The sequence below is a fragment of the Ammospiza nelsoni genome, chromosome 1 (genome assembly GCF_027579445.1).
Source record: "Ammospiza nelsoni isolate bAmmNel1 chromosome 1, bAmmNel1.pri, whole genome shotgun sequence".
Lineage (NCBI taxonomy): Eukaryota > Metazoa > Chordata > Aves > Passeriformes > Passerellidae > Ammospiza > Ammospiza nelsoni.
This window is the reverse complement of record NC_080633.1, coordinates 116,334,297-116,361,139: the sequence shown is the minus strand read 5'-3', so window position 1 is coordinate 116,361,139 and position 26,843 is coordinate 116,334,297. Positions and strand designations below refer to the sequence as shown.

General features: G+C 37.0%; 1 protein-coding gene across 3 annotated transcripts in view; it reads left to right on the top strand.

Annotated features, from left to right (window-relative positions):
• The window catches only part of NSMAF (neutral sphingomyelinase activation associated factor), a 38,745-nt gene that overhangs the window by 9,380 nt on the left and 2,522 nt on the right, over nucleotides 1-26,843 (top strand). The window contains exons 2-28 of one of the 3 annotated variants that reach the window (XM_059475104.1): nucleotides 318-407; nucleotides 506-584; nucleotides 676-743; nucleotides 829-865; nucleotides 3,600-3,650; nucleotides 6,101-6,172; nucleotides 6,536-6,583; nucleotides 6,709-6,761; nucleotides 7,266-7,395; nucleotides 9,200-9,271; nucleotides 10,082-10,190; nucleotides 12,247-12,423; nucleotides 13,387-13,466; nucleotides 14,830-14,920; nucleotides 15,010-15,073; nucleotides 15,191-15,242; nucleotides 16,196-16,316; nucleotides 16,584-16,715; nucleotides 18,471-18,513; nucleotides 18,970-19,133; nucleotides 20,451-20,559; nucleotides 21,940-21,998; nucleotides 22,448-22,515; nucleotides 24,119-24,186; nucleotides 24,421-24,544; nucleotides 25,260-25,343; nucleotides 26,361-26,511. In XM_059475104.1, the coding sequence (XP_059331087.1) occupies nucleotides 318-407; nucleotides 506-584; nucleotides 676-743; nucleotides 829-865; nucleotides 3,600-3,650; nucleotides 6,101-6,172; nucleotides 6,536-6,583; nucleotides 6,709-6,761; nucleotides 7,266-7,395; nucleotides 9,200-9,271; nucleotides 10,082-10,190; nucleotides 12,247-12,423; nucleotides 13,387-13,466; nucleotides 14,830-14,920; nucleotides 15,010-15,073; nucleotides 15,191-15,242; nucleotides 16,196-16,316; nucleotides 16,584-16,715; nucleotides 18,471-18,513; nucleotides 18,970-19,133; nucleotides 20,451-20,559; nucleotides 21,940-21,998; nucleotides 22,448-22,515; nucleotides 24,119-24,186; nucleotides 24,421-24,544; nucleotides 25,260-25,343; nucleotides 26,361-26,511 (2,396 nt within the window). Of the gene's footprint in view, nucleotides 1-317; nucleotides 408-505; nucleotides 585-675; nucleotides 744-828; nucleotides 866-3,599; nucleotides 3,651-4,886; nucleotides 4,978-6,100; nucleotides 6,173-6,535; nucleotides 6,584-6,708; nucleotides 6,762-7,265; nucleotides 7,396-9,199; nucleotides 9,272-10,081; nucleotides 10,191-12,246; nucleotides 12,424-13,386; nucleotides 13,467-14,829; nucleotides 14,921-15,009; nucleotides 15,074-15,190; nucleotides 15,243-16,195; nucleotides 16,317-16,583; nucleotides 16,716-18,470; nucleotides 18,514-18,969; nucleotides 19,134-20,450; nucleotides 20,560-21,939; nucleotides 21,999-22,447; nucleotides 22,516-24,118; nucleotides 24,187-24,420; nucleotides 24,545-25,259; nucleotides 25,344-26,360; nucleotides 26,512-26,843 lie in introns of those variants that run through there. The other 2 variants (XM_059475110.1, XM_059475119.1) reach the window with 2 other exon arrangements.

Here is a 26,843-nt window from a genome sequence, read left to right as displayed (position 1 = left end):
TTTACCTGGCATACATTCATCAGAGCTAAAGCAGAAAGCCTGGGTATATTAGAATAGTTTCCATCTAAGACATCAGAATCAAATATCTAACTTTATATGTGTTGGAAGAGAATTTGTTGATCTTCTTCACATGTACACAATTTCCATATAGGTTGTTATTTTAAAAAGTTAAATTAATTCATTATTGGGGTGTGGGATGCAGCAGAGAGATCAGAGAAAACTTTCCGAACACCTGAAATGTTTTTCGAGAGCACTAACTGTTATGGTATTTTCTCTTAGAATAAAAGATTTTTATTTTTTTTATTTTTTATTTGTAGGTTTTCGCTGCTTCTTCTGAACCTGGAAGAATATTACTTTGAACAGCACACAGCTAATCATATTATAAATAAAGATTGCAAAGATGAAAGGTACAAAACTCTTACATACCTTCACTTTTTGGAGTCATTCTAGACTCATGTGTCTTGAACATATGCACAACTTTTTTTGTTTTTATTGTTCCTTTTAGAAAATTCAGAGGCTCCCTAAAAATCTGTTCTAAGTCAATTATTTTTGAACCAGATGACAATATCCAGCCTATTATCAAGGTAAGCAGTGCAAACTTATATTTCTTGGTAACTAAAGATTCTCTTTAAAAAGCTTTTAAGAAACACGATGTATTTTTATGACTTGGTGCAGATACCATTGCGGGATTGCAGTAGTATAAAAGCTCCAGAAGATAATGAAGTAAATAACCCTTTCACAAGGTAGGTAAATCTGGAATACTGTATGTATTTAACTTCCTTTAAAGCCCAAATTCCCATAATTTCAAATATCTTATTTACATTTTAGGAATACACCTGGAGGGATTTCTGTTGTATGTAGCCAGGTAAGACATGCATATAATAGATTCGTGATGTATAAATGGGTGAGGTTACATAAATGAGCAAGCTTATGTTCCTTAATGGTATTTTTCCTCAAAGCTATAATCTAAGAGTGGGAAGTTAACTGAAAACCAAACTAATTAGTGTCAAAAACTTAGCATTAATGTGAAACTGTTGATGCTGGAAATTGCAAACTGTTAATGACTTAATTTAGTCATTAATTCAATAAACAGAACATTTTTGCCCTGTGCATTTTATAATGGAGCTTTGGGAAACCTTAGAATTGAATGAAAAAGAAGAATAGACTGTAATAAAACTTTATTGATCATCTTTAGTTTGATTTTTTTTACACTTCTTTCATCTACTTTCTGCAGCATTTTGGGGTAATGGCAAAGCTATCTTGGTCCATGCAGTTCAGCTTTGTGAAAACTCTTGACTGTGCTGTGTCCACCAAATAGTTTTCAGAAGGTGTCCTGAAATATTGTCTTAAAGTTTCAGTCAAGAGTTGTGGTTGTGCATGTATTCATTCTTAGAGTTTACCAAGGGGATGCACTTTAAATTTTGGTAAATTTCAGTTGATAAGTGTTCCAAAGCTGTAAAAGTTAAAAGAAAAAAAAAAGTAAAAAAAAAAAAGTTCATGTGTTCCTTTCAGGATAGAACCAAGTTGAGGCAGGGAATACAATTTTAAATATTCTTGTTAATTTCTAAAAGCTGTCTTTACCAATGCCCAAAATTGATAGCCTTGCTAAGTTATGTGCAGTCAAAAACAAACTCAAGCATTTAATACTGTCTACGCCAGAGAAGTTTGTGGTTTGTGTCGTAGTAACCAGTATATTTAATTTCATTTTGAAACTGCTTCTGTGAAAAATACTGTGTAATCTATTTTTTGAGTTGGCAGGTTTTCTATGTACTGAGTGATTTCTAAAAACGTATTTCTAACTCCTCCAGGCAATGCTTCCACCATACATCATTACTCTTGTAACAAGCCAGAAGAACAAGGGATTGTAAGAAACATCTTATAGGAAAGAGGAATTAAGTTTTAAGATGGCAAGTGTGGTTAGCACATCTCACTCCTCCATTTGTAGCTTGCCAGGCATCTTCCTATCTCTGAGGAAATGTTCTGAAGTACTTGGATGGCATCATAAATGCTGGTATTTTGTATAAAGCGCATATGGACTTCCAAGTATCCAGTAGTTCCCTAGTTGTAATTATGACAGATCATGATGTAATTAAAAATATGGGTTTTTTAAGTAGAAGTTTGGCCTTGTAGGAAACCACACATAGGGAATACTTGGAAAATCTTAAACATCTTTGCCTTTTAGAATCAGAAAAAATTGTTAGTACATAGCTGGATAAGCAGCTTTTCCTTATGTAACAGACAACTTAGAACTAATGGCTTTAAAATATAGTAAATGGGAGTAATAATTTGGCATTATTTCAGTATTTATTCTTGAGATAAAACTGAGACAAATCCTCCAAAGATAGGAAATTATTACAGTATGCTTAGGTTTTTGCTCAGCTTACAAGTAAAGAAAACCAAACCGTTGTGTCTACTTCTTATGTAATGTAGAGTACTCAGTGTAGTTATCCTGCAGAAGAGCAATGAATGTGAAGCAGATTTCTCATTCTGATTCTCCCATGTCCTGATTCAGGTCTGTACATGATGATGTCAGATGAAAGGCACTAATTACCATTGTTTTTTAATGTAGCACTTAGAGAGGCATGCTGAGTTTATGGGCTTCCAAGCCTGCCACTTGCTTTGTTCTAGCTGGATGTTTCTTGGAGCAGTCATGGACTGAAGGTTGGTTCCATTGTCAGCTGGGGGAAGGCTGTATACAGCAGCCAGAAGGATTCTGAATGAATCTGTCAGTGTGCTACCTATAGGAAGGGAACTGAGGCACTGGGAAGGGACCTGTGATCATCCAAGTTTCTTGGGCCCGGAGTAGAACACAGTAGGTTATGCAGTTGTCACCCCAGGACAGCAGTACAGTATATTTTGTTTGGTTCAGAACCAGTCCTGAGCTTAGGCCTGAGGTTTAGCAGATTTGAGCCTTCTCTACAGGCAGCAAAACCATAACTTATTTCTGGCTTGTTGCCCTTTAGATAGTGGATAGTAAGGCACAGCATACAAATTAGTGTGCTACCAGTCAGGTCTTTTTATAGGAGTTGTGAGAATGTTCTGAAGAAGGAGAGTAGTTTTATGTGGGTTTTGGAGAGGAAAGAGGTTCTCAGAGATGAGGCTAGCACCAGAGAAATAAAACTGTTCAAAAGCATGGTATTGGATGAGGGAGGAAATGTGGTGTTCGTTGTGGTTGGAGCTGGAAGTGAAATGTTTAGCAGCAGAAGAAAGGCATTCATTTGAGAAAGTTTGCACAGGGTGTGTTGCGTGTTGCCAGTCTGCAGTAATTCCTGTTTGGGCAGAACCTTGAGCCACTAAAAGAGGGGAAGGATCTGCCCCTCTGAATGTAGCTCCTTGAAGATCATATGATTAGGATAAAAGCCCACTAATCAACTGTATAAGTAAGCCTCTGAACAAAATTGGACTCTTGCCCTCCTTACAGTTAGCTGATGTAAAAGCTCATTGTTTTCCTGCAGTTTATTTGGGGTAGTTAAAGCAGGATATTACAACTCAGTGTTTTGCTTGCTTAAACAGTGTTCTTAGCTTTATATTTACCGGTACTTCTGATTAATTATATTATTTTTTAAGGTGTGAATCTGTAATGTCTGTTATTCTTTCAGGTTTTTCTCATTAAAGAAAGAAATGTTATTGCACCCTATAAAACAGTAAGAGTAAGTATATATTTTTTCACCGCTTTTAGCAAACTGGAGTTTTGTAAGGATTTATGTTGTCATTTCTGAAAGAGTTAAAATAATTATCATTTGAGAAATATGACAGTGAAACTTTCAAAAAAAGTATTTTTAAAAAAATATTGAAAAAGCATGTCTGAATTCTTCTGTGATGGCTTTCTGATACTTCTTGGAGGACATGCTGCAGGCTTGACACTTGCTATTTATCTTGATGTGCAGCTCTATGGGCTCAACAGTCAGAGCTGTCAGCTGAGTGCTCATGTACAGTGGACACTGCATCCTGGCTAAGTGGCATCTCCTCAGTTCTGCTCAGACTGAGATTGCTGAGTTTCTGCTCAGATGAGAGATTGTTAATTGATACTTCCCAGTTGAGTGTTTCTCAGCTCAAAGAAATGGTGGGTAAGGCTGCTCACAGCAGAAATTGGAGCTTGTTGCTCGCTGCTGTCTGCTGATAGGGTCGGTCTGCTCCAATTCTGAGCCTGGAGGATTCAAGGCATACAAGTAAGGGTTTTTTGCTTAAATTGTGAGATTAGTTAAGACACAAATGCAAAACTTTTATTTTTCAGAGTTAATTCACTTTTTGCCCAAGAGTTGAAAAAGATAGAATTATATTTCTCAATGTTTTTGTTTAAGTAGGAAACTTCAAGAATGATGGAGTCTATAAATCCGTATTACTGTAGTGGACAGCAAAGAGACAAGAGAGGATCTCTGTTCTCTCAACAAGGGCTTTGGGTTGGTTTTGTGATTAGATCTGCCTCTGAACTAGTACTTAAAAGGTTTTTTTCTTTGTTTTTTTTTTTTATTCTGATAATTCTTCATGTGCTGAACCTGTTTTGTCTTCTAGTCCTTCTATGATCTGTTTTGCAGACATGTACAAGATTTATTAAGTATCAGACAAATACCTTATCTCATTGCCAACAAAGTGGAAAAGGAAAGAATCAGAAGGGTTGTTTGAAAAGCTCTTCTCTTCATTTTCTTCTACGTTATGATTCATCCACAGCTAAAACATTTCTGACAGTTAACCATCACAATTTACTCCGCTGAAGTGCAGTTTTTTCTCTGCATTTTAAAACAAGAAATCTAATTCACCTTCAATCTTTCCTGATTTTTTTTCTGTTGCTGCTAGATATCTTGTACTTGAATTGTTGCCAGTTCCACATGTCACTGAGTGCTGGAATTGAGTAATACTTTTTATCTTCCATGTCTTTCTTTGATTGTTTCAGATCAATTACAAAATACTGAGCTCTTGTCATTGAATATGGGTGGAGAGCTACAGAAACTGCTCACATAAACTGTCACATTGTTGGCTGTAAGCAATACTTGTAGACCATTCACTAGGATTTCTGGGAGCTGTGTTTTTTTCGTGTTGAAGGAAAACAATGCTCTGGGTGAAATGTTGCTGGGCTTTTATCTAAATTGCTACTGAATTTAATGTCTCCCTATAATCCAGTTCCATTTGCTTTTTGAAGTATGCTTTCCTCTTGCATTTCTGTCAGTTCAGCTCAGATCACATACATTACCCTGAAGATCACCTAGATTTTCATGTCTTCCTTCCTTCAGTTAAAATTAATCCAGTTGTATCTACTGACCGATGTCTTGCTTTAGTCTTACTGATCACTTTGTTGCTTTTTTTGAAAGTCTAGCCTGAGAAATCACAAAATGCCACAGAAACATGTTGATACAGTTTTATACTGCATTCAGGGGTCATGAAAGTATTCAACAACCTTTGCTAAATATGAGTTGTGAGTAAAGCTAGTGCCAGTTGATCCATACACATACTTTTAATATACTTAAGTAAAAGCAGGAATGTCTCCTATAAAATTACTCTTAAGAAAGTTGGGAAAACTTTGTAGAAGAAAAATGAGTGTGCCACATAAGCTGGTTGATGTGTTAGTGAGGCTTTTGTGAATGACTAGTCAAAATAGACTGTGACTGGATTTGGGATCTTTTCAGCTCAAAACTACTTATGCAGATGAGAGTGACTAACTTTTTGAGCCTAATCTTTAAAGATTTGATGGGCTGGTGTCTTTCATCTATAAGAAATACAGTAGCTGTTTAAAATGTGTAACATGTCATTTGCTAGTTCTGTATTTGCATGTGTTTAAAATAGATGTCAAAATAGGCAGAACAGGTACTACTTTTCATTTATTGATGTTTGCACTACATTAACTTATTCACTTCAGAGCTGTTGTGCTGTATTGTATTAAACAACGCTGCACAGAGAGCTTTCCCCAGGGAAGATATATTTGTAAAGAAAAAACATCAACATCTGCTTTTGCAATCTTTGACATATAATACAATCTTTAATAGCATAATTTTACTGGGTTTTAGAGTTTTATTATTTAGGGGTCTTTAGTTTTCTTTACTTTAATTTTATTTTCCACTGAGTTCTATTTGAAATTAATTAGTAGTAAATGTACTTTTAATTTTAGGGTAGAACAGAACATTTATTCCAACTGGATGTTGCTTGGAAAGTAGGAGATGTTGTACAAACTCTACATCAGGTATGTGGCTATTTGATATCCCTGCATAGTTCATCACAGCATCTTTTGATTTTTAGTGTAGAATTTTATTTGTACTCAAGGTGAAAACCTTGGATTATCTATTTTTAAAATGTGGACTTCAACACAGCATCTAGTTCTGACAGCTGTTGTAAGTGTCTCATATTAGCTCTCATTGTACAGGGCGGTGCTAAGCAAAGTAGTAACGTGGCAGTAGAAGTGAATAAATATTTCCTACTTTAAAAAGAAATCGTAATAGATCTTTTAGTATGCCATCACCAAGAAGGCTAAAACCCCTCCTGTTTTGTTGACTTCTGAGCTGTGTGGGACATCTCTGTGCAATTTCACTTAATGCTGATTGTTTAGCTTTACAGGGCTTCTTGTCTAGATAAAATGGGAGATCAAGCTGCCATGGTGAGTATCTGATTATTTCTAATATCCCTGCTTAATAATGAAATTGTGATATCACTGTTTAATAATGAACTTCTCATTGCATTTGAATCAGATACCATATTAACTTTTCTTTCCTTCCACATCAGATAACTGCTATATTACAATCACGCTTGGCTAGAACTTCATTTGATAAATACAGGTACTTTTCTAATCACTTTCTACTGGGAATCATTTTCATCTTGTTGGTTGATTAGTCTACGGCACTGATAGTTAGATGGCTGGTTGAGTTAGTCTAAGTTCTCTATTCAGAGAGTTAGCTTCTTAGTATTTTGAAGCACCTTGAATGTACAGCAGGAAACTCTGTTGAGAAGATAAATGTGTTACTTTGTCTCAAAAATGTTTCATTTCTCTATGAATTTGTTGCAATTGGGCACCAGTATATGCCAAATAAAACTATAGTTCGAGAGAAGACAACTGCCCTGAGACTGAAGCAGAATGTAGCAGTGTTCCTTTCTGGAGTGCCTGTTAAAGTGGTGGTGGTGGTCCCAAAAAAGAAATTTATTCCTGTGTAAAATAGGCTTACTGAAGTCCCCATTCTGATGTCCCAAGGCCATAAACTGACTAAAACCTTTCTAAGTAATTTAAGGGTGTCTCTACCAAAGTAAGAACTGGAGGTAAACTTACTCCTTTTCTTCACTTGTAGATTTCAAAGCATTTCTGAAACGCTGCATATGGAGTGTAAAGCAGAAATGGTGACGCCACTGGTGACTAATCCAGGGCATGTGTGCGTTAGTGATGCTAACTTGTACTTCCAGCCTCTTAATGGATATCCTGTAAGTGCCTCATAGATGGTCTTGCTTACAATGTGAGCACGCTGCCCTGCTAGTGGACAGTTTTAATTCTCTGTACTTTTTCTCTGAAATGCACCTAGAGCACATCTCCAAGGCGACTATTTTCAGTTATTTTTAGAAGGTCATTAGTTTTCCTTTGATCTCTGCTGCATTCAGTGTATCTCTCTCTCTCTGAGGCTTCATTCTGTTCTAACTTGCTTAAAGTTTACCTCCTACTGACAAAGCACAAAATGTCCTTTGCTCATGCTCTATTAATATTTGAAGATCACTATTTGTTACATTTCATTTAAGATAAATTTCTCCATCTTAGTCTGATACCTTTCCAACGTAGTGAGAGCTTTATATACATGTAGTTTACTTTGGGAGCTCTTAGCTAGGTTTTCTATTAAACTGACCATTCTTTCTCTGGAGGAAAACTGAGTGTGTGTTCCAGATGGATTATTGCTTTGGAACTTTGTCATAGAAACAGAAGTGATCATCTCAGCTGGCCATTGACTTAGCTATGATTCTGTGAAATAACTTTAATATGGACATGGGAGTAGCACAATCACCAGAAAACTTTAACTCTCAGATTAATTTTTTTTTTTTTCCAATTTACTTGTCAGCATGTGAGATTACATCAGCAGCCTTGGTGCTGCTCCAGCTGGGTATGACTGGTCCTACAGGCTAGTGGAGCACAGTCTGGGCGGGGATGAAGTACCAAGCTAGACCCATCCTCTAATCCCAGTGCTGAACTGCCAGTTCCCTCCCCAGGGCTGAGGGCTGGAGCATTACTCTTGTGCTCTCATCCACTGGTACTCTGTGGGAAAAGAAAGGAATCTGCCTGATTTGAGTGTCCTAAGGACAAGGAAAAGACAAGCAGAAGATTCAGGGAGTCTGGGGACTCAGACATGGGGAAAATAAAGGGAAAGCTCTGAGTGCTCTGAAAGGAACACTGAATTAGAGAGATAATGTCTGTGACAAGAGGAAGGAATGTTTGGAGCTAGTACAGAGAAGGGAAAAGGGGATTGGAGAAAAGGGGATTGGAGGAAACATCTTTGACAAAGGAGTAGGAATTTGGGGGACAGACTTTATAGCAGGGCCTTTTGCTATAGGCCAACGTTAAGAGTTTTAAACTAGAACAGGCTAGATTTTAACTAGGTAGAGGGAAATAAAGGTTTTTACAATGGGGGTGGTAAAACAATGGCACAGGTTGTCCAGAGAGGTGGTGGATGCCCCATCCCTGGAAATATTCAAGGTTAGGTGGGACCACACTCAGAGTAACCTGGTGTAGTTAAAGATGTCCCTGCTCACTGCAGTGGGGTTGGACTCGGCAGCCTTTAAAGGTCCCTTCCTACCTGAATTACTCTGTGATTCGGCTGTGCTGGAAGTCCAAGCAAGGCGGAGGAGTTTCAGGGGGATTACGGTGCCATTCTGGTTCCAGGCGCCAGGTGGCAGCCTTGGCACGGTTTCCCGGCAGCCCAATGGCTCCCTTTGACAGAGTCCGTCCTGTTGTGCTCCTCTGGTGCGTGAGCGCTGCTACTGGGGACAGACCCGGGATAATGCACTGCTGCTTACCTGTTCCTAAACTGCTCTGCTGCTCGGGCAAAAACCAACAGCAAAGACAAGCTTCCTCTTTCTAACATAACTGCTTAGCATCACTATTCCACTGCTACAATAACGTGGATGGATATTGTTTTCATATTGCTAATATCTGTAGTCAAGAAAAACTTCAGATTTTCTGAGGAGGGTTAGGTAGAAGAACATAAACCTACTAGAATGTCTCCTCTTTTCTTCCCCCCCACAGAAACCAGTTGTACAAATTACACTGCAAAATGTGCGTCGCATCTATAAAAGAAGACATGGGCTGATGCCACTGGTAAGCTCAAGTATTTATTTTATTTTATTGTCTTGCTGTATATATGGTTTCTTAAAGAGACCAGCTGTAACAGTCTGCATTAGGTAAAAGCCATGTGTTCTTAAACTCTGCATTAAATAATCAACAGTACTCAATGATCCTTTCCGGTGTTTTTAAGTGTTTCCTTTTCCTGTACTGTCAAAAAGATGAAAACAGAGTGGATTCTGACAAGGAGAGAAACTTCTTTCATAAGCAGTCAGCATAGGAGAAGGGAGTACCATTAGGGAGCAATTAATTCCATTTATCTCAAGCACCTATCATGGGACAGAATGGATTTCTCTCTCTTGGTGTATTTTCTCTGGATTGATTCATGGAGGAAGTTTTGTCACTGCTTCATATTGAGACTAATGTGAAGTGATGATTCCTGCTGTACATGACTGAGGAATGTCAGGAGCTCTGCAGTGAAACCTCAGTTGTGTGCTTTCAGTAGTAGCACTGAAATTTCAATCTTGTAGAATTTTTTTGTCTCAAAACACATTTAAACCAAATATACTTTTTTTTTGCCTAAGTGAATGGAATGATGCAAAGAATTAAATGCCTATTACCTAGGCTTAATCAATCCAGACAGAGACAACCTATTGGCTCAGTGTAAACTGAATGCTCTTGTGATTTGAAATAGAAAATTTAGTATGTTAGATTTTGTGGGCAAAGCTGCTACCCAGTATAGAGTTATGAGACTTATTAGTAACTGGAACATTCTGTTAAAAACTACAAGTACTACAGCTTGTTAATGATTGCTCTCATTTGTTTTCCCCCCCTTTAACATTTCAGGGACTTGAAGTATTTTGCACAGAAAACGATCTATGTTCTGACATCTACTTGAAATTCTACAGCTGTCAGGATCGAGATGAGGTCTATCGCCTTATTGCAAAATATATAGGTTTGGAGTATTTATTTATTAATGTAGTGTGTAGTACCTTGGGAAGGGAAATTTGCCTGGATTTTGCTCTATTGGTGCATGGGAAGAATGAGAAAAATAAACAGATATATAGGCTGTAACAATTTTTAATAGAAGTGAGCAAAGATCAGAATGAATGTTGTGAAATGGCACCACTTTGGTTGTGTTTGAAGAGCTGAGTGTGAAAGCTGAGGAGGCATTATTGAGGCAAAACTAATTTTTTTTAATTTGCAACTTGATATACACTGTCATTTAACATCCCCCTTTCCCCCCTTCAGAAAAAAACCAAAACAAAACAAAAATCAAACAAATGAAACAAAAAACCCCACAAAATACTGTCTTCAAAGTAAGGGATAAATAAGATCCACTCAGCTAAATTGTGTTTTGCTGAAAAAATATAGACTAGCTTGTGTGTGGATCCCCCAAGGACTCAGTTAAAACCCTGTTGAGAAACTTCCTGTAATAGGTGGATTTCCAGTCTACACAAAAGTACCTGAAATTTTCTCAGTCTTAGGAGTGGTTAATGAAAATTACAGTTCTGAAACAGTTGAGTTCTCATTTCTAATAAATCTTGTATACATTAATTCCTAGAAAGTGATGGTTATTTTTTTGCATATTGTAAACAGAAACTTCCTAAAATGCGTGTGTCCTGGAGAAAAAAGGGAGAAAAAGGCTGAGTTTTTCTGTAATTTGAAACATTGAAATACATATTTACTGCCAATATTGAAAATGTTTATGTAAATTTTGTGCTATTTTATTATTGTACCAGGACTCTGGTTCTGTTTCAATGAATTCACCTAAATATCAGTTGACATTTCCCTCCTGCTTCACAAAGAAAAATGGAAAGACCACAAAGGAATGATAACTTTATTTTAGAACTGTTTTAATATTTTATATTTTTCTTTGGAAAGGAAATAGATTCTGATATCATTTTCTCTGTTGTTAAAATACCTGCATGCTGTTACCCTGCTTCAGACTTTTTCTGGATAATTTTCTAAGGTGAAATTTCAAGATGTAGATGAAAATTATGATGATGTTGGAGGTTAGAAATAAAAAATGGTGAGCCCTTTCCCTAGAAGTGTTTTTAGCACCTCGGTATCTCTCTGGCAGCAGAAGAGCCTCTCTTTGAATGTGCTAATGTTTTTCACTTTACTAGAATTTAAAGTCCTAAAGTGAAGGAAATACTGGACTATGTCTTTCCAGTGAAGGAAAGATGGGAAAATGTCTTTCCATCCTATGCTGAAATAGAGGCTAAAATAGAGGCTTGCCATAATCTAATCCAAGTTTCTTTCTTTCCATCATGCCATGGGTGCCGTCCTTCAGTTCTATTTCAGGCACTTGCCCAGGTGCTGTATACAGAATCAATGGAAGAAAGTTTAAAAGTAAATAAATAACCCAGTTTTCCAGCAGCATACCTTCACATTACAGCTAATAAGCAGGGTAGTGCAGTTTGAATGTATTGAACTCCTGCCTATACTTCAAAGAGAACTCCAGGTGCATAATTCTTAGTTTTTTGAGTTTGGGCCAATTTTCTTTTCGTCTGCTCTGTTTCAGTGGATGTGAAATTAAATCCTGTTCATGTACATACATGACTTCTTTCCACAAGTTACTGATAGTGGGTGTCCTTGGTTACAGTAGGAAAATATATTTAGTTTTTTTCTTGACTCAAGCAGAACTGCTTCTAGAAATTTGAAATCCTAAAGGTTACCAGCTTGCTGAGAGATGTTCATGGTCTGCAAATATTTTTCCATTCCTATGTAAATATTCATCCATTCTTACTGTGTTTGGTTTCAGCACTCCTTCTTTATGATTTTTTTTTGGCCAAATGCAATTCAGACCCATGTGCAGAGATATTAAAAAATGTGTCGAGTATGGTAGCTGTGGCAACACGAAGTTGCCAGTTAATTCTGACTTGTTCTTTTAAGAAACTGTGCCCTTAATTGTTTTACAGTATCTTGCATAATATTAATTGCAGTATAACTTGGGGGCTAAACTCCAAACCTCCCAGCTCTTAATGTTTTATTTTATTTTATTTCAGAAAATCATATTGCAGAGCACACAGCTGAAAGTTATGTGTTGCAGTGGCAGCGAGGACATATATCAAATTACCAGTATCTTCTCCATCTCAACAATCTGGCTGATAGAAGCTGCAACGATCTCTCCCAGTATCCTGTATTTCCTTGGATCATAGCAGACTACTCTAGTTCAGTGTTAGGTATGTGTATATGGAAAAGCACCTTACTGCATCATGACCAACCTGGAATGTGTGGGGGGGCATTTACACTGCATAGACTTGATGTTACATCAAAATGAACCTGGCATTAGTGGTCTTGAGTGTTTTCTTGTGGCCTTACCCCTCTCCTTTAGCTTAGGGGACAAAATATCTCACCTTTTTCTGTTAAGTACTGCACTCCTCAGATACAGAGTATGTACCAAACATCTGCTGGCTTGCTTTGCAGATCAGTAGTACTGAGCATTCAATGACACTGTGATTCTTATAAATGGAAAAGAGGCAGTAAAATTACTTTTTTTTTTTTTTTAACAAGTTAGATGCACTGAAATGTGTAGAATCCAGGTGTTCTTTTATGATTCTTAGCATTGCAGATTGAATGCAAGAGGCTGACAAGGCTTGTGCCTGAATAGGCTCCTTGATTAAGGGTCTTAGTGCAGTTTGTGTTGGGATTTTGTCCTTTTGAAGATTGTGTCCCTCTGCAAGAACCAGAATAGGGGAAGCTTGTGGTATTCATCAGCACCTGCTCAAACACTTCAATCCAGTTGTATGGTGGGACTTAACTGTAGCCTGACAGAGTGGTTAATGAGTAGAAGAAGATGATACCAGCTGCTTTTGTTCCTTTGGTAGCAGTACCTTGATTAGGTGATACTACTTGTAATAACTGCCCCATAGATTAACTATTAGTTCTTCAGCAAGAGGTTTGAGATTATTCATACTTGGAAGGAAGATGAATAGCTATTTACAGTAAGACTTTATGGGATTGCAGCTAGTAGGGAGGGAGAAACTTACTGGAGGGGTTCTGTGTTGGCTTTTGTTTGCTTTGTTGCTGCTTGGATAGGCTGGGGGGTTTTGGTTTGTTTTTAAATATTGATTAGAGTACATTAAAGTCTAGTAGAATGCTTGGAGTCTATAACCAAGCAGTTGGTTCTGTTTTTTTTTTTTAAGATCTGACAAAGCCTGAAACATTTCGTGACCTTAGTAAACCAGTTGGTGCCCTGAATAAGGAAAGGCTGGATAGACTTGTGGTATGTATATCTTGGTATTCATATGCTGAACATTTTGTGCCTTGTACATATTGGCAATAAAAGGAGCTTTGTCCAGCAAGCTTTGGGAATTATGTCTTAGGAGTTATTCTATCAAAAGTTAACTATAAACTTTATCAAAAGCAAACATACCTGTAACCATTCCACATTTATTTTCCAGCTTAATTTAATCAGAACTGGTTTTGTCAGTACTAATTTAAAATTATTTGAATCCATTTCCTCTCTCTTGCTACCTTTTCATACATATATACTTTTGAAAGTTTTGCCTTACTTTTAAAATAATATTCCAAAATCCAGTTAATGTATATATGGTGGCACTGAGATGCTGTAAACATACGTGAATTTATGAAACTTCAAAACCCATGGATTTAAGTATGTAATGTAAAACACATGTTTGAAAGAAATAAGAAAAAGTAATAGAAATCTTAAGTATTTCCATTTAAGAAAAATACTGAATTTGAAGGAGAGAACTTTAAAGGGAGGAAATTTGGATCCATGGAGGTCAGAGCACTAACTTGAAAATACTATATACCTATATATAGGTGTGCCAAGTTTTTTTATTTCTCAAGGCAGGCAGGCTTTCCTTTCATAAGCTGTCAAACACATACTTAGAGACTTTGAAGGTCCTCAGTTATTTGGCTTTTAATTATTTGTGTAAAATTATTGTCTTCTATGGAAAGTTAATTATTGCAAAATAATTTATGGGACATTAGAAAAAAATGCTGCCAGAATAACTCCATTATATTTATAAAAAAAGATTAAAATATTTCAAAATCATATAGCTTCCTAAGATTCTGGAAGGCAAGAGAATATGAACATTATTGTGTTTACAGTAACAGTAAATAAAGTCTCCCTTCTAAGGTCTGACTTCCCTTAAATTGTTATTAGCTTCATGCTTCCTGCAGTAAAAGTCATTCTGTTTGTATTAAGCTACATTTTAGAGTAATGCATGGGAGCTTCAGACAGGAAGGAATCTCCCAGGCTGATGGAAGTCACTATGTTCTTCCATACTCTCATGAACAAAAAGGAAGCACTTCTTTGTTTGCACTTCTTTGAATTTGAGTCACTGCAGTTACATGTTAAAGTGAGAGAGGAAAAAACCACTGAAACCCTGATAGTTTTGGATGATCAATTATGACAACTATTTTGTCCTTGATTTACTGCTCTGATTAAAGCTGCATGAATATTAGAACTTAAATGTTTATTTTATCATTGGAAGAAAAATTGAGGGTGGGTGGTCCTAATCTGTGCCTTTAAAAAGAAACAGTGTGTATGTGTTCAGAATTGAGGCAAAGCAGCAGTGCTGATTTGAAACAGACATTTCTTTCTTCTTCCTATGCTGCAGAAACGTTACCAGGAAATGCCAGAGCCCAAGTTCATGTATGGAAGCCATTATTCTTCGCCGGGTTATGTTTTGTTTTATCTCGTTAGAGTTGGTAAGGCACCTTTTATATGCTCTCTGAGCAGACACCTCCAAAGCAGACAAGGCTTGGAGCAAGCTGATGCTGTTTTTCCTTCTCCTTAGCTCCAGAATACATGCTCTGTCTGCAGAATGGAAAGTTTGATCATGCTGACAGAATGTTCAACAGGTTTGTTTACATTTTGTCTATAACTAGGCTGGTTTGTTTTCAGATATGCATCAATGGGGAGTACAAAGCCTTAAAATTTTTTCTTTAACAAATGTGTGATTGATCTGTCTTATCTAGCATTGCAGAAACCTGGAAAAACTGTTTGGATGGTGCAACAGATTTCAAAGAGGTAAATAAATGGCTGGAAAATTATCCAAGTCTTCTCATCTGTGCTTAGCTTTCTCATGTACTGTTGATTTGAGAGTGTTTGATTGGAGTGTGTTAGGTTGTTTTTCGTTGTTGTTTCTGCTTTTCAGTTGTATGGGTTTGGTTTTTGTTTTTTTTGGTTTTTTTGTAAGGCTGGTGTCTGCATTTTATGAGTCCTTTATTAACTGTATAATAATCCCATATCAACTCCATGTTTGCTCATCTGTGCCTGATTTCTGGCTTTTAGTTCAACAGAAGTACAATGTGAATGTTAATGGAAATACATGGAAATTACCAGAGTGTGGATTAAGGCTGAAAAGAAAATTTTATGTATTGTCTGCTGGAATCTTGTAAGGATTGGCTATATTGCAGTGCTTCATCCAGAGAATGAAGAAGAAACTGTAGAAGTACTGTCTTGGGTTTTTGAGCCCTGAGAAACCCTAACTTGTAGAATGTGTTGAGAAGAATAAACTGTCACATAGTAAATACTGTTAAACTCCTTTATCAAAGAAACATTAATACAGTGATGCTTTTTTAAAAAATAGTCTAGAGTTAATGGTTAGATATGGTGGTATTTAAATAATTGGTTTAACCTCTGAAATTTGTCATAATTTTAGTTTTATTCTAGATTTTAGTCTTGACTCTTACTTGATGTCTTAAAAATGAGAACATAGCTATGCAATAATTCTAAAGATACTCATAGATGTTATGGATTCATATGTCACACATTACTTGTTAAAATGTGTGCCACTCTGAATTTAGCAGTTTGGCTCAGAGAACTGTCTTGTAGGGAAAACCTGGAAAGTCTGCCCAACTTCAGGGCTTGACATATGAACTTCATTAACTTTCTTTCCACTGAATGATATGTTTAAGCGATGAAAGCTAAACTAATATCAAAACTTGGTTGTTTTTTTTGTTTGTTTTTTAAAATTCCAGTTGATTCCAGAATTTTATGAAAATGATTCTAGTTTTCTAGTAAATAGTTTGAAGTTGGACTTGGGAAAAAGGCAAGGTGGAAAGATGGTTGAAGATGTAGAGCTTCCACCTTGGGCATCAGGTAATAATAGTCAAACTTCTTCTATTATTAATTAAATTCAAGATTGTTGGAATCATTGTTCTTCCTCAAAAATGTCCATTCTGGTTTCTTCTAAATGAACTCTTTCTATAAAGCACTAACATAATAAATAGGTGCTTTTAATTTTTATAAGAAAATTGACTTTTAGTGTGGGGTGTTTTGTTGGCTTTTTAAGAATGAGGAGGAAGAGAAATGGATGCCAATACTGAAAGGGATATTTTCTCCTTTAATTAACCTGTATCTTGTCAGGTCCTGATGACTTTCTTCAGAAGTGCCAAGAGGCTTTAGAAAGTCCATATGTATCAGAACATCTTCATGAATGGATTGACATCATATTTGGCTACAAGCAGAAAGGAAGTGAAGCAGTTGCAGCTCACAATGGTAAATACACATTTATAGAACTAGCAAAAATAGGGGATGCCTCAATTAGGCAGGAATGGTAAATCACAACATATTTGTAATGCTTATTTTGTTTTGAGTGTTCAGAACTGTGCTTTGAATGCTTGATCCTTACTGGAAATAGTGACTTATCTGGCAGTAAGTGATTTGTATCTTTGAAGATGTGCTTCAGAGGGTGGACAAGATGATTCTGTAGCATTGCTGGGAATTGCTTGCACATCATGGTGTGGCAATATTGTATGGAATTAGTGTTTCCCAATTAAAAATGGAAACCTGCAGGGTCTCCAGATAAACATGGATTTAGCCTTCCTCCAGTGTAATTTCAGTGGGAGAATTTCAATACAATTTCCCCCTCCTCCTGAGAGAATTGTTAAGGGAAAGAATGGGCTAATGGGCTCCAGGTCTTTGGAGCAAGAATGAAGGAAAAAGTATGTGTTGGTTCTGAAATGCCTAACTGCATGTGAGACATTTCAGTGTTTGCAACCTTACTCTGAACATGTATCTAGCCACTATGGGGATCCCCTTTACAAAGGGGGATGTTGTTATGTTACTGCTGTGTAATTGTGTTTATTTACACCTAATAGTATTACCAATGATTAACTTATTCATTCAGTCTGGTATTTTAGCTGTGTATGTTACTACCCAATAAGAAAGTGCCCTCTTTTAAAAAAAAAGTAGCAGATCCGATTTTTAGGGTGTTTATTCCAAAAACCCTGGTCCTTTTGACGGATTTCTAGTAACAGAAAATGTTGAGATAGTTTGCACTTAAAGATGTAATAAGTTCAGAAAGAAAACCTTCCTACAACAGTGGTGAGGGTAGGAATAAGCAACATTTTGATACTTGGCACTAATTCCAGGGAAAGATAGTTTCTAATTTCTAGTTCCAGGGAGAGATAGTTGAGATAGCAAGGATTGTTTTGCTGGGGCTTGTTTGGTTTTGGGGTTTTTTTGCTGTTTGGTTGGGGGCGGGTTGGGTTGTTTCCCTGCTGTTCATTTCTTTCCAGTGCACTTTCTCTACATGTCCTTAACATATGATTGGCTATATTTTAGAGCTGTGGGGTTTGGCATTCAGTCATACTGTGAGGATAAGTGTCAATTACAATGTACCACAGACTTTAAATACAGTAAATCAGCATGTAAATTATGGCATCTATATTTTTACCTCTCAAAAGAGACCACTTTTTATGCATAATGCTGCTTCTGATGCAGTATGGATTTTTATTAGCATAATGAATTGCAGACATTTAAGTAGATAAGAGAGTCAGAAGGGATCTGTGTATGAATGAACTTTGGTCAAAGTAAATATTCTTAAGCAGCAGCCTCGAAGTCATTTGCGTCACATCAATTCACCTGGAAAGGTGAATACACAGATCTTTCTGATCATTATTTATTACTTTCTGTTCCCTGTCTGAAAATTAACCAAGGATCCAGTTATGCAACTGTGCTTGCTTTCTTATTTATCTGTTTATATATTTATTTATTGGGGGTAGGTATTGAAGCTTTAGGAAGCAATCCTTCCTCTATGAAAGTACTAATTCCTTCTGAAACTTTCTGAAAATCTCTTGGAAGTCCTAAGATTTTTCAGGTAAAAAAAAAACAGGATTAAAATGTAAGACCTCAAACTCTAATGCCTGCTGAAATAGCTTATTTGTGAGTAAAAATGCAGCTCTGTTTGTAGGAGGACAAACAAAATGAGCCTTGTATATCCACATTGTACAAATAAACTTTTTTTTCCAGTGTTTCACCCATTAACTTATGAAGGAGGAGTGGATTTAAACAGGTAATTAACAAGAATCTGAATGTTTGTTAAAGCAGTTAGCTAAGTTTCTCAGTATCTCTCTAGGTTCTCTGCCAGCTGTAAAAGGGCTCTGTACATGAATGGTGTTGCTCTTCCATTTTATACTCCCAAATATGCAGAGAACCAGCACCATATTCTCAGTTTTAGTTTTCATTGAAAGACTGTTTCTTAAGCATTTCTTCAGTCTGGCTTTTCTGGAAGTGTTTGATTTTTCCAGTCATCGAGAATATTGTTATTTTACAAAAACAAAGTTATATTTTACATAAACAAAGTTATGAAGCTGTTATGATTGTAAATCTTCAGTAAATCAGTTCTGTAAGAACATGAGATGATCTGTAGGGCTGTAGTAACTGCACACACAGTTCCATGCTTTTGGGGAAGGGGAGGGGAAAAAAGTACTTGCCTCCATGGCTTAATTATATATCTTGTTTTGTAAAGTATTATGGACCCCAATGAAAAAGTAGCTCTGCTGACACAAATCCTGGAGTTTGGACAGACGCCAAAACAGTTGTTTACAACCCCTCATCCTCAAAGGAAAATTCAGAAATTGAAAAGCTTGTCTCGAACATCTAGTCACAGCACTTCCATAGCTGAGTCTCCAGGTAAATGTTTAATAGATAAACTAACAATGTGAAGGATTTGTAATTTTGAGTAGTTTCTTTCTCCCACAGGATCTCATTATACAACTCTCTTGGCTACTTTCCCTGTAAGGCAACTCAAGATAAATCCATGAACTAAATATTAAAGAAAAACAAAACCAGACCAGTTTCAAATTTCACTATACAGGTGTTGCCCTGTATTTTGCCTTCTCTTCCAGTGGTCTCCTCTGGGACTGTTGCACCTCTGCTTCTGAAGCTGTGGGAGGGCGATCATCCCTGGCCTTTCCTGACACTTTAAATTCAAGCTGATGTGATGGCAGTTTCAATGGCCATATCTGCAGGCATTCTAAATGATGTAAATATTTGTTTGGGTTTTTAACAGCAATGTCTTAGGGGGGTAATTAATTAATTAGCTTGATCAAAGTAAACCTTAAGAACTTAAATTAAGCATCTGAATTTTTTCTCCTTTTCCATGACTTGAATGAAAATCTGAAAGGACATATTTTTCCCCCTATACTGTAGGGACAGAGTTGATTGAGTAACTTTCTTCTAGAAAAGGATTGTAATGCCCTCACAGGCATTACAGTTGCCATTCAAAGCGGGACTTAAACCACTTCACCAAAACGAAGATGCTATTGTCTTCATAAATTATATAGTGATTTAACTATAAATTGGGCTGAAGATTCAGCCCAGGTATCACTTGGAAAGATCTTTCTCATTTGATTGTCTTCAATTCATTTACCATTTGATGGCCTTGACTTTGAAGCAGAGGAGTGACAATGAGGGCTACTTAGCATGGCAACCTGTAGCATCCAATGGCAAGAGGAGCTTTGAGAGTTGTATGGGGTGATAGTAATGGTCATGTATTAAATAGATTTGCTGTCTAAGTCATTATTTCATTCATCAGTGTTTTCTCTTGAGTTTGACCATTTTATAATTGACATCTAATTATCTCAGTTTTGTTGCATTTTTAATCCCTTAACTTTTGCAACAGTGAAATGAAGTTGTGACACTCTTAACATAATGCAATAGAATAATAAAAGCATATGCTTCATTGTAGCAGTAAATGGCTTCTCTAGTTCTTTTTCTTCTGGAAAGGCCTTGATGTTTCAAAGGACATCAAAACATTGCTGCAGAGTTTTTAGGTTTCCATTTTTTGTTTGTTTGTTTTCCATTTCCTTTGGATTAGTCTAACAATCTTATTCCTGAAACTCTGAATGATTTCTGTAATGTCATATTTATGTCAGCTACGTAGGTATTTGAAATATGTCTTTTTATTTTCTATTTGTGATGGAACTTTATTGTGGCATTTTATTGCAGTTTCTCCAAATGAAGAATCATTTGAAGATTTGACAGAAGAAAGTATAACACTTGCCTGGAACAATATTGCCAAACTAAAATTAGATACACAGTGTAAAATTCACAAAGAGTAGGTACTATTCTTTCCAGTCAAAATTCTCAAAATTCTTTCACTGAATTGGGGGCGGGGGGGTGGGGGGGGGGGGGGGTGGAAATCTCTGTGTCAATCTGAATGATGGGTTAGGGTTTAAGGTAAATACTTTTTTTTTGGAGACGACTCAGTGATTTGATTATGCAAGATGAACTTGAGTATAGGATGGATTATGAATCCAGAGAAGGTATTTGTCAGCTTGATTTTTGCTATTGTTTTTCCTTAGCTCTAGATCTGTATAGGTTCATTATCATTTTAGTACCTGAAGCAGATATTGATTATTCTTCTCTAAAACTGATAACAGCAGCCAGATAAAGACTCCAATTTATTTTTTTTTCATAACGTCAGGAGCACAAACTTCATCCCATCAGATTTGAAAGATTAAACACTTAAGTTGTTCCACTGTACACCTCAAGCTGTTGCTGCATGAGCAGTTTGCCAGGTCTCCAGCTGTAGGTTTTTAGTTTATCTGGGTACCAAACTACTGTTCTGGTGGATTCCTAGGGATTCAAGGGTCAGTAGGGGCTCTTTTCAGGCGAACTTTGAAAATATCTAATAATGAACAACATCAGCTATGTGTTAAACAACAGGTTTTCCTTTGCCCCCATCTCTTGTCCTAGTGACTGGGCTGGTTAAGAGGATTTCTTACTACTGTGAGTCCAGCTACTTTCTTGGTGACTATAATCGAATCTAGGAAAACATTATCATGTCCCTAAAACAAGGTAATATTTGTAGTGAGAAATCTGTTACCAGATTGTTAGCATTAAAAAAATCTTGATCCTGAAAAGAGACTCAAATTTCAGCTTCAGATTATTTTTATTACTTTTTTTTCCTGAAGACTGCTGAGAAATAATGAGACGCAGAGCTGTGTAACAGAACTTTGGCTGTGCAGTGTGCTCTGTGCTTCCTAATTCCCTGACATAAGCTTTGTCTAAAGTTCTTCCTGTAGTGACTTTGTCAGTGTCAAATTAAAAGAGAAAAAAAAGTGCAAGTTCCAATTCCCTACACTTGAGGTTTCAGTATCTGCTTGTAGGCAGCTTCCTGATTATTTGTAGCTAATCCAGAACTGGAAAAGCTAAATGTGAAACCATTTATCTTCTCACATGGGCAAGTCCCTTCTGATGCAGATGGAGTTCTTATGGAACACTATAGGGATCCTGTCCTGGTGTTTCACATTTTATGCCAAGGTATATTTTTGTCTCTAGGCAGGTAACACACCACTGTAGTGTTTTTAATCTCCTTGAATGTCTTAGCTCTTACAGAGCTCAAGTAACAGATTTCAGCTGTAGTCTATTTACAGTATGGTGGTTCAGTTTCAAAATCTATGAAGTTACCCACAAGCTTACTTGTATTAAACAGGGCAATTACTGGAATAGCAGTCACTTGCAATGGGTCTTCTGTTTTCACTACATCCCAGGGTAAGTCTTGCACAGGTATTTACCACAACCTGCAGGGTAAATGCAGGTTAATGTTGTTTTTTTAACAAAATGGCATGAAACTGAAATATGTATCTGATGTAATTGAATACCTTTACTATATGAATTTGCTTAGTTTTAGATGATTTTGACTAAAGCATTTCAATATTATCGAGGCTCGGAAGATAATTTCAGTGATAATAATAATGGAAGTTTGTCCAGTTACATACCAGAGTTCTCTTAGAGTTTGATGAGCATGTGGTAGTCCATCTGTAACTGGTACAAAACTGGGCAGTTCCAGGCCCAAGTCACAAGCCTTATAAAGAGTTTCTCAGAGACTATGAGAAACCTGTGTCTGTTTTTCATACTAAGATATTCAAGCAGGAGCAAAATTATTAGCTTCCAGAATATAAAATAGTCTTTTTATTTTCTATTTTGTCCCTTATCCCCAGATTCAACTTTGAAGATGTTTTCCAGAGACTCAAAAACCATCCAGAGAAGTGTGTCCTTTTCAAACATGGTAGGCTGCTGTCAAAATAAGAATGAGATGATTGGGAATCCTCTGAAAGCTGCTCATTTAGATGGCTCTTAGCATCCATCAATGCATCTTTTCTTTCCCCTGCCTACTCAGTTGTATTGTGTGTGAATAATTTAGCAGAGTGAATTGAGACTCTCTCAGGCCACCAGAGAGACAGAGAACATTCTGCAAATATGGGGAAGAAGCATTAAATGGTTACACTGTCTCTGTTCTGAGTTGCCCTGCTATCCAGGGAAGAGCTTGTGGTAGACAGTCTGGCATGAGCAGGGATATCTTCCTGAGCAACCTTGAACTGCCATTGGGACCAGAATTTCAAAGTTTAAATTCCACCACATGCTCACACCAGCATTGCCTTACTGCACCCAAGTGTTGGAAGCCTGAGTCAGCCAGCAGAGAAAAACCAAGCACAGGGAGTGGAATCTGTGCTGGGTGAAAATGAGCCATCCTTCCATGAGCAATGATCTCAGCAACTTGTGAACAACACTTTCCCTCTGCTCCTAAAAGAGTTGGGAAAGGGATTCTGAATTTGATTTTCTGTGATTGAACACTGTGGCCAGACCTGGGTTACAAAGATACACTCCCAGTTGCCATATTCAGTCTCATTGGTGCAAGACACCAAGATACATCAGTTTTCTGTCTATCACCATCTCTAGGGGGATCAAGAATGGCAAATGTGTTGTCCAGACAGAAGCCATAACATGCTCTGACTGGTCCCCAAGTAAGTTGCAGGATCAAGACCCTATGGTCTGCCATGGGGCACACTAGCAGGTGAATCTAGACACATCAATTCCTAATCTTCAGCAAAGGGAAATTTGGGAACATTGCTTCTTGGCACTGTGAAAAGGGAGCTCTTTGACTGCTAAGCCAAGTCTGTTTTTCATGAGGCTTTGTGTACTCTTATTCTTTTCCCCTATAGTTTTAGTGCTGATCTAAACACTTCAAGCAATGTTAAAAGGAGTAGTGTTCACAGTCCAGCAGGTTATTGTTTTTCAAACAGACCTAAAATATGACCAGTAATGACAGCAGGTAGAAGCACTGGGCTGATTGTTGGTTTTTTCCGTGCCATTCCTAGTGACAGTAATGTAACTGAGCAGGTACCTGTAAATAATGTTTCTTGTTCAAAGTAGTAGGAATCAGACAGTTGTATTTCTTCTTTGAAAGACCTGAGCTTTAGGTACTGAGATAAGTACCTGTGATGGAGAACAAACATCAAAAGAATCTGCATTTTTAGTTTCTGTTAGCTATTTGTGTCTAGAATTTAGAGCAGCTTACAAGATGAAGAGCTGACCCACTTACTTCTGAGTGAGGAATTACATACCATGTGCTTGAAATACGAGATTCTTTAGAAAGATTTATCAGTTCTGAATGTATTTCTGAATGTTTCTGCTACCTTTATTTAATAGAGATTAAGTATTCTTGATGTTCAGTGTCTAGCCTCTAAGGTTTTTCTTGATCAGTGTTCATATAACATCTGCATGTTATTTTTATAGAAGATTAAAATGCTTCTTGTTCTCCAAAAGCATGTTAATGTACTTGAACTGGATTTGGGGTAAGAAATTGAGTAATTTTTTTTTCTTTCTTGCAGGCTTTATCATCTTGTCTAATCTTACCAGGAGATACCACTGTCATAAGTTCTTCATGGGACAATCATATGTGTGTATTTACTTTCTGTTGACTTTATTTAATTTCATGGAGTGCTTTGGCTGCTATGTTTATGGTTTTAGATAATGATACAGAAAACCATCACATTTTTAAAACACAGTGTCTGTATTTCTGTTTTTTCCCACTAGATTTCTGTTAGAAACCACAGAAACAAAGTTACTTTATTTAAAAGAAAAACCCTTAAGTTTTACAAAATGTAATGCTTTTATAACCTTTCTCTGTTAGATATTTTTATTCAATTGCATTTGGAAGACAGCAAGATGTCCTGTTGGGCCATGATGATGCAGTCAGCAAGATCTTTTGGCAAGATGGGCGCTTATTTTCTGCATCTTGGGATTCCACTGTGAAGGTTTGTAGATGTGACTGTTACAGTTACATGACTATTTATAGCCAGCACTTTGTAATATTCAGCCTGCCAAATGCTTTGAGGTGTTTGTACCTTTGTACTAGAGTAATAAACTGGCTAGTATCACAGTAAGTTTATTTCCAGAGCTTATTCTTCATTTAGCTTTAGCTCAACTGTTTCAAAGCTAAAGTGTTTTTTTTTCAGGAAATTTCATTCATTATAACTTACTGTAAAAAATGAGGACTCGAGAAACTGGAATGTTTTGTGACTTTGGCGATTCTGTTTCTTGGGTGGAATAGATTTCTAAAATGTTTAATAATTTTTTAGTTTACATTCTTCAGCTAAGAGAAGCAGAAACTTGCTAATCTAAAGAGCATGCCTACAGTTAGGTGGAAAGATAATTTGGAAGCTAGAGACGGGAAAAACTTTCCCGAAGCCTGCTGTGTACGATTTTTTTGGTAAGTACACATTTAGTGCAGTGATATACCCATGCTTAGGTAGGCTCTGTAGGGGATCTGGAGTGAGCAGAGTTGTGTTCACCATGTGGCTGTGCTTAGGGTAGAGGAGTTCAGGTGCCATTGCTGTACTCTGCCACGCAGGCAAGGCCCACAGTGAACACAAGCAGCCCCGCCTTGTAATGTGAGAGTTCAGCACTGAAGGAACCCATCTGGGGTTATATTACTGCTTTCTTGAACAAACACAACTATCTGTGTTGTAGGTGTGGCACTGTGTTCCTGGAGAGACCTTGAGCAATAAAAAACACCACTTTGAACTGCTTGCACACTTAGAACATGATGTCAGTGTAAGTATGTTGATGCAGTGTCTGAGAACAAGAAAATTAATTGATGATTTAAATCATGATCTAGTGGTAAAGCACAAAGATTGGGTTAGGGGCTGAGGGGTGTATTTTGGGAAATGTGTGTAGGGGCTTTTTGTTTTGTTCTGGGATTTTCACTGTCTGATGGTTCTGCACCAGTGTTCCAGGCTTCCTGGGTTGAAAGGTCCATTTCTTGGGACTGAAGCACCAGTATAAACAGAGGTTTCTTCATTTGTCTTGCTCAGCATTCAAGCTCAGAATTCCTATGGGGGGCAGGAAGGATTGGGTGGTTTTGTTTGCCTCGTGGCTTTTGAAAACAGATTAATCTTTTTTCAAGTGTTTTGATTGTTAGTTTCCTCTTAATGTAAGGAAAGCAAATGAAAAAGAAATCCTGAATTGTTTACCATGCTGTCATGGTAAATATCTTAACGAATTTCACTGTAAATATACAAACACATTGTGTGCAATGCATCAGTAATGTGTAACTGCATACTTTTGTTTATGGCCTCTAACATCAGTCTGTGAAGATATTTAAAATGACTATGTTCTAAACCTTCCTAAGAGTTAGTTTTTAAATAGATCACAACGTTGGCAAATACTGAAATGGTTCTGATAGCATTTAAGAACTGTACCCAAGAGAACTGGAAACAGCTGATGGGTAGGAAGTTTTTTAAAAGTTAAAAATTTTACCCTTAAGGGTAGAGTCTAGCAGTTAGATGGAGAGCATTGGTACTAAAAGCAATCTGAAATGTCACTTAGTATTTCTGATTCTGCAAAGCAAAAGCTTTTTAAAAGGTCTTTAAAGTGACCTATTTTTTCCTCTTATAGTTTGGATTTTTCATACTTGTACCTAATTAAGGGTGTTGAGAATTAAATTCAAGGCTTTTCATAAATAAAATGTCCTCTTAGGGATAATGGGCTTGTTTTGTGTATGTTTAAAACCTGTCTCAAGATGGCTTACATGAAAGAAGAGGGGGAGTCATGGGATGTTTAACTTCCTAGGTAAATACAATGGACCTTAATGCTGCAAATACCATCCTGGCATCTGGAACCAAAGAGGGTACCATTAGTGTTTGGGATGTTACTACAGCAACAGTGTTGCACCAGTTGCCACATCATTCTGGGACTGTATTTCATGCTGCTTTTAGTCCTGGTAGGTTGGATTTCAGTTTTTAACGTGCACTCTTGGGAGTTTCAGAGGGAATCTTATTATTAATACCATATAATATATCTTTCTTATTGGAATTACTGCTTTAAGGGGGATGGTGAGATGTTTTGGATTGTCACACATCTCCTCTGTAAAGAATTTAATTGTACACAAGGCCATGCTAGGCTGCAGACCAGCCATCTAGACTCTAAACCAATCTTGTTTATCTTTACTTGCTTAGAGACTTAATTTCCAGTAAATTATTTATAGATATATAGGTGAGGTAATGTCACATCCAACATGCTGATCACAGAGTGCTTTGACAACTGGAACGGAAT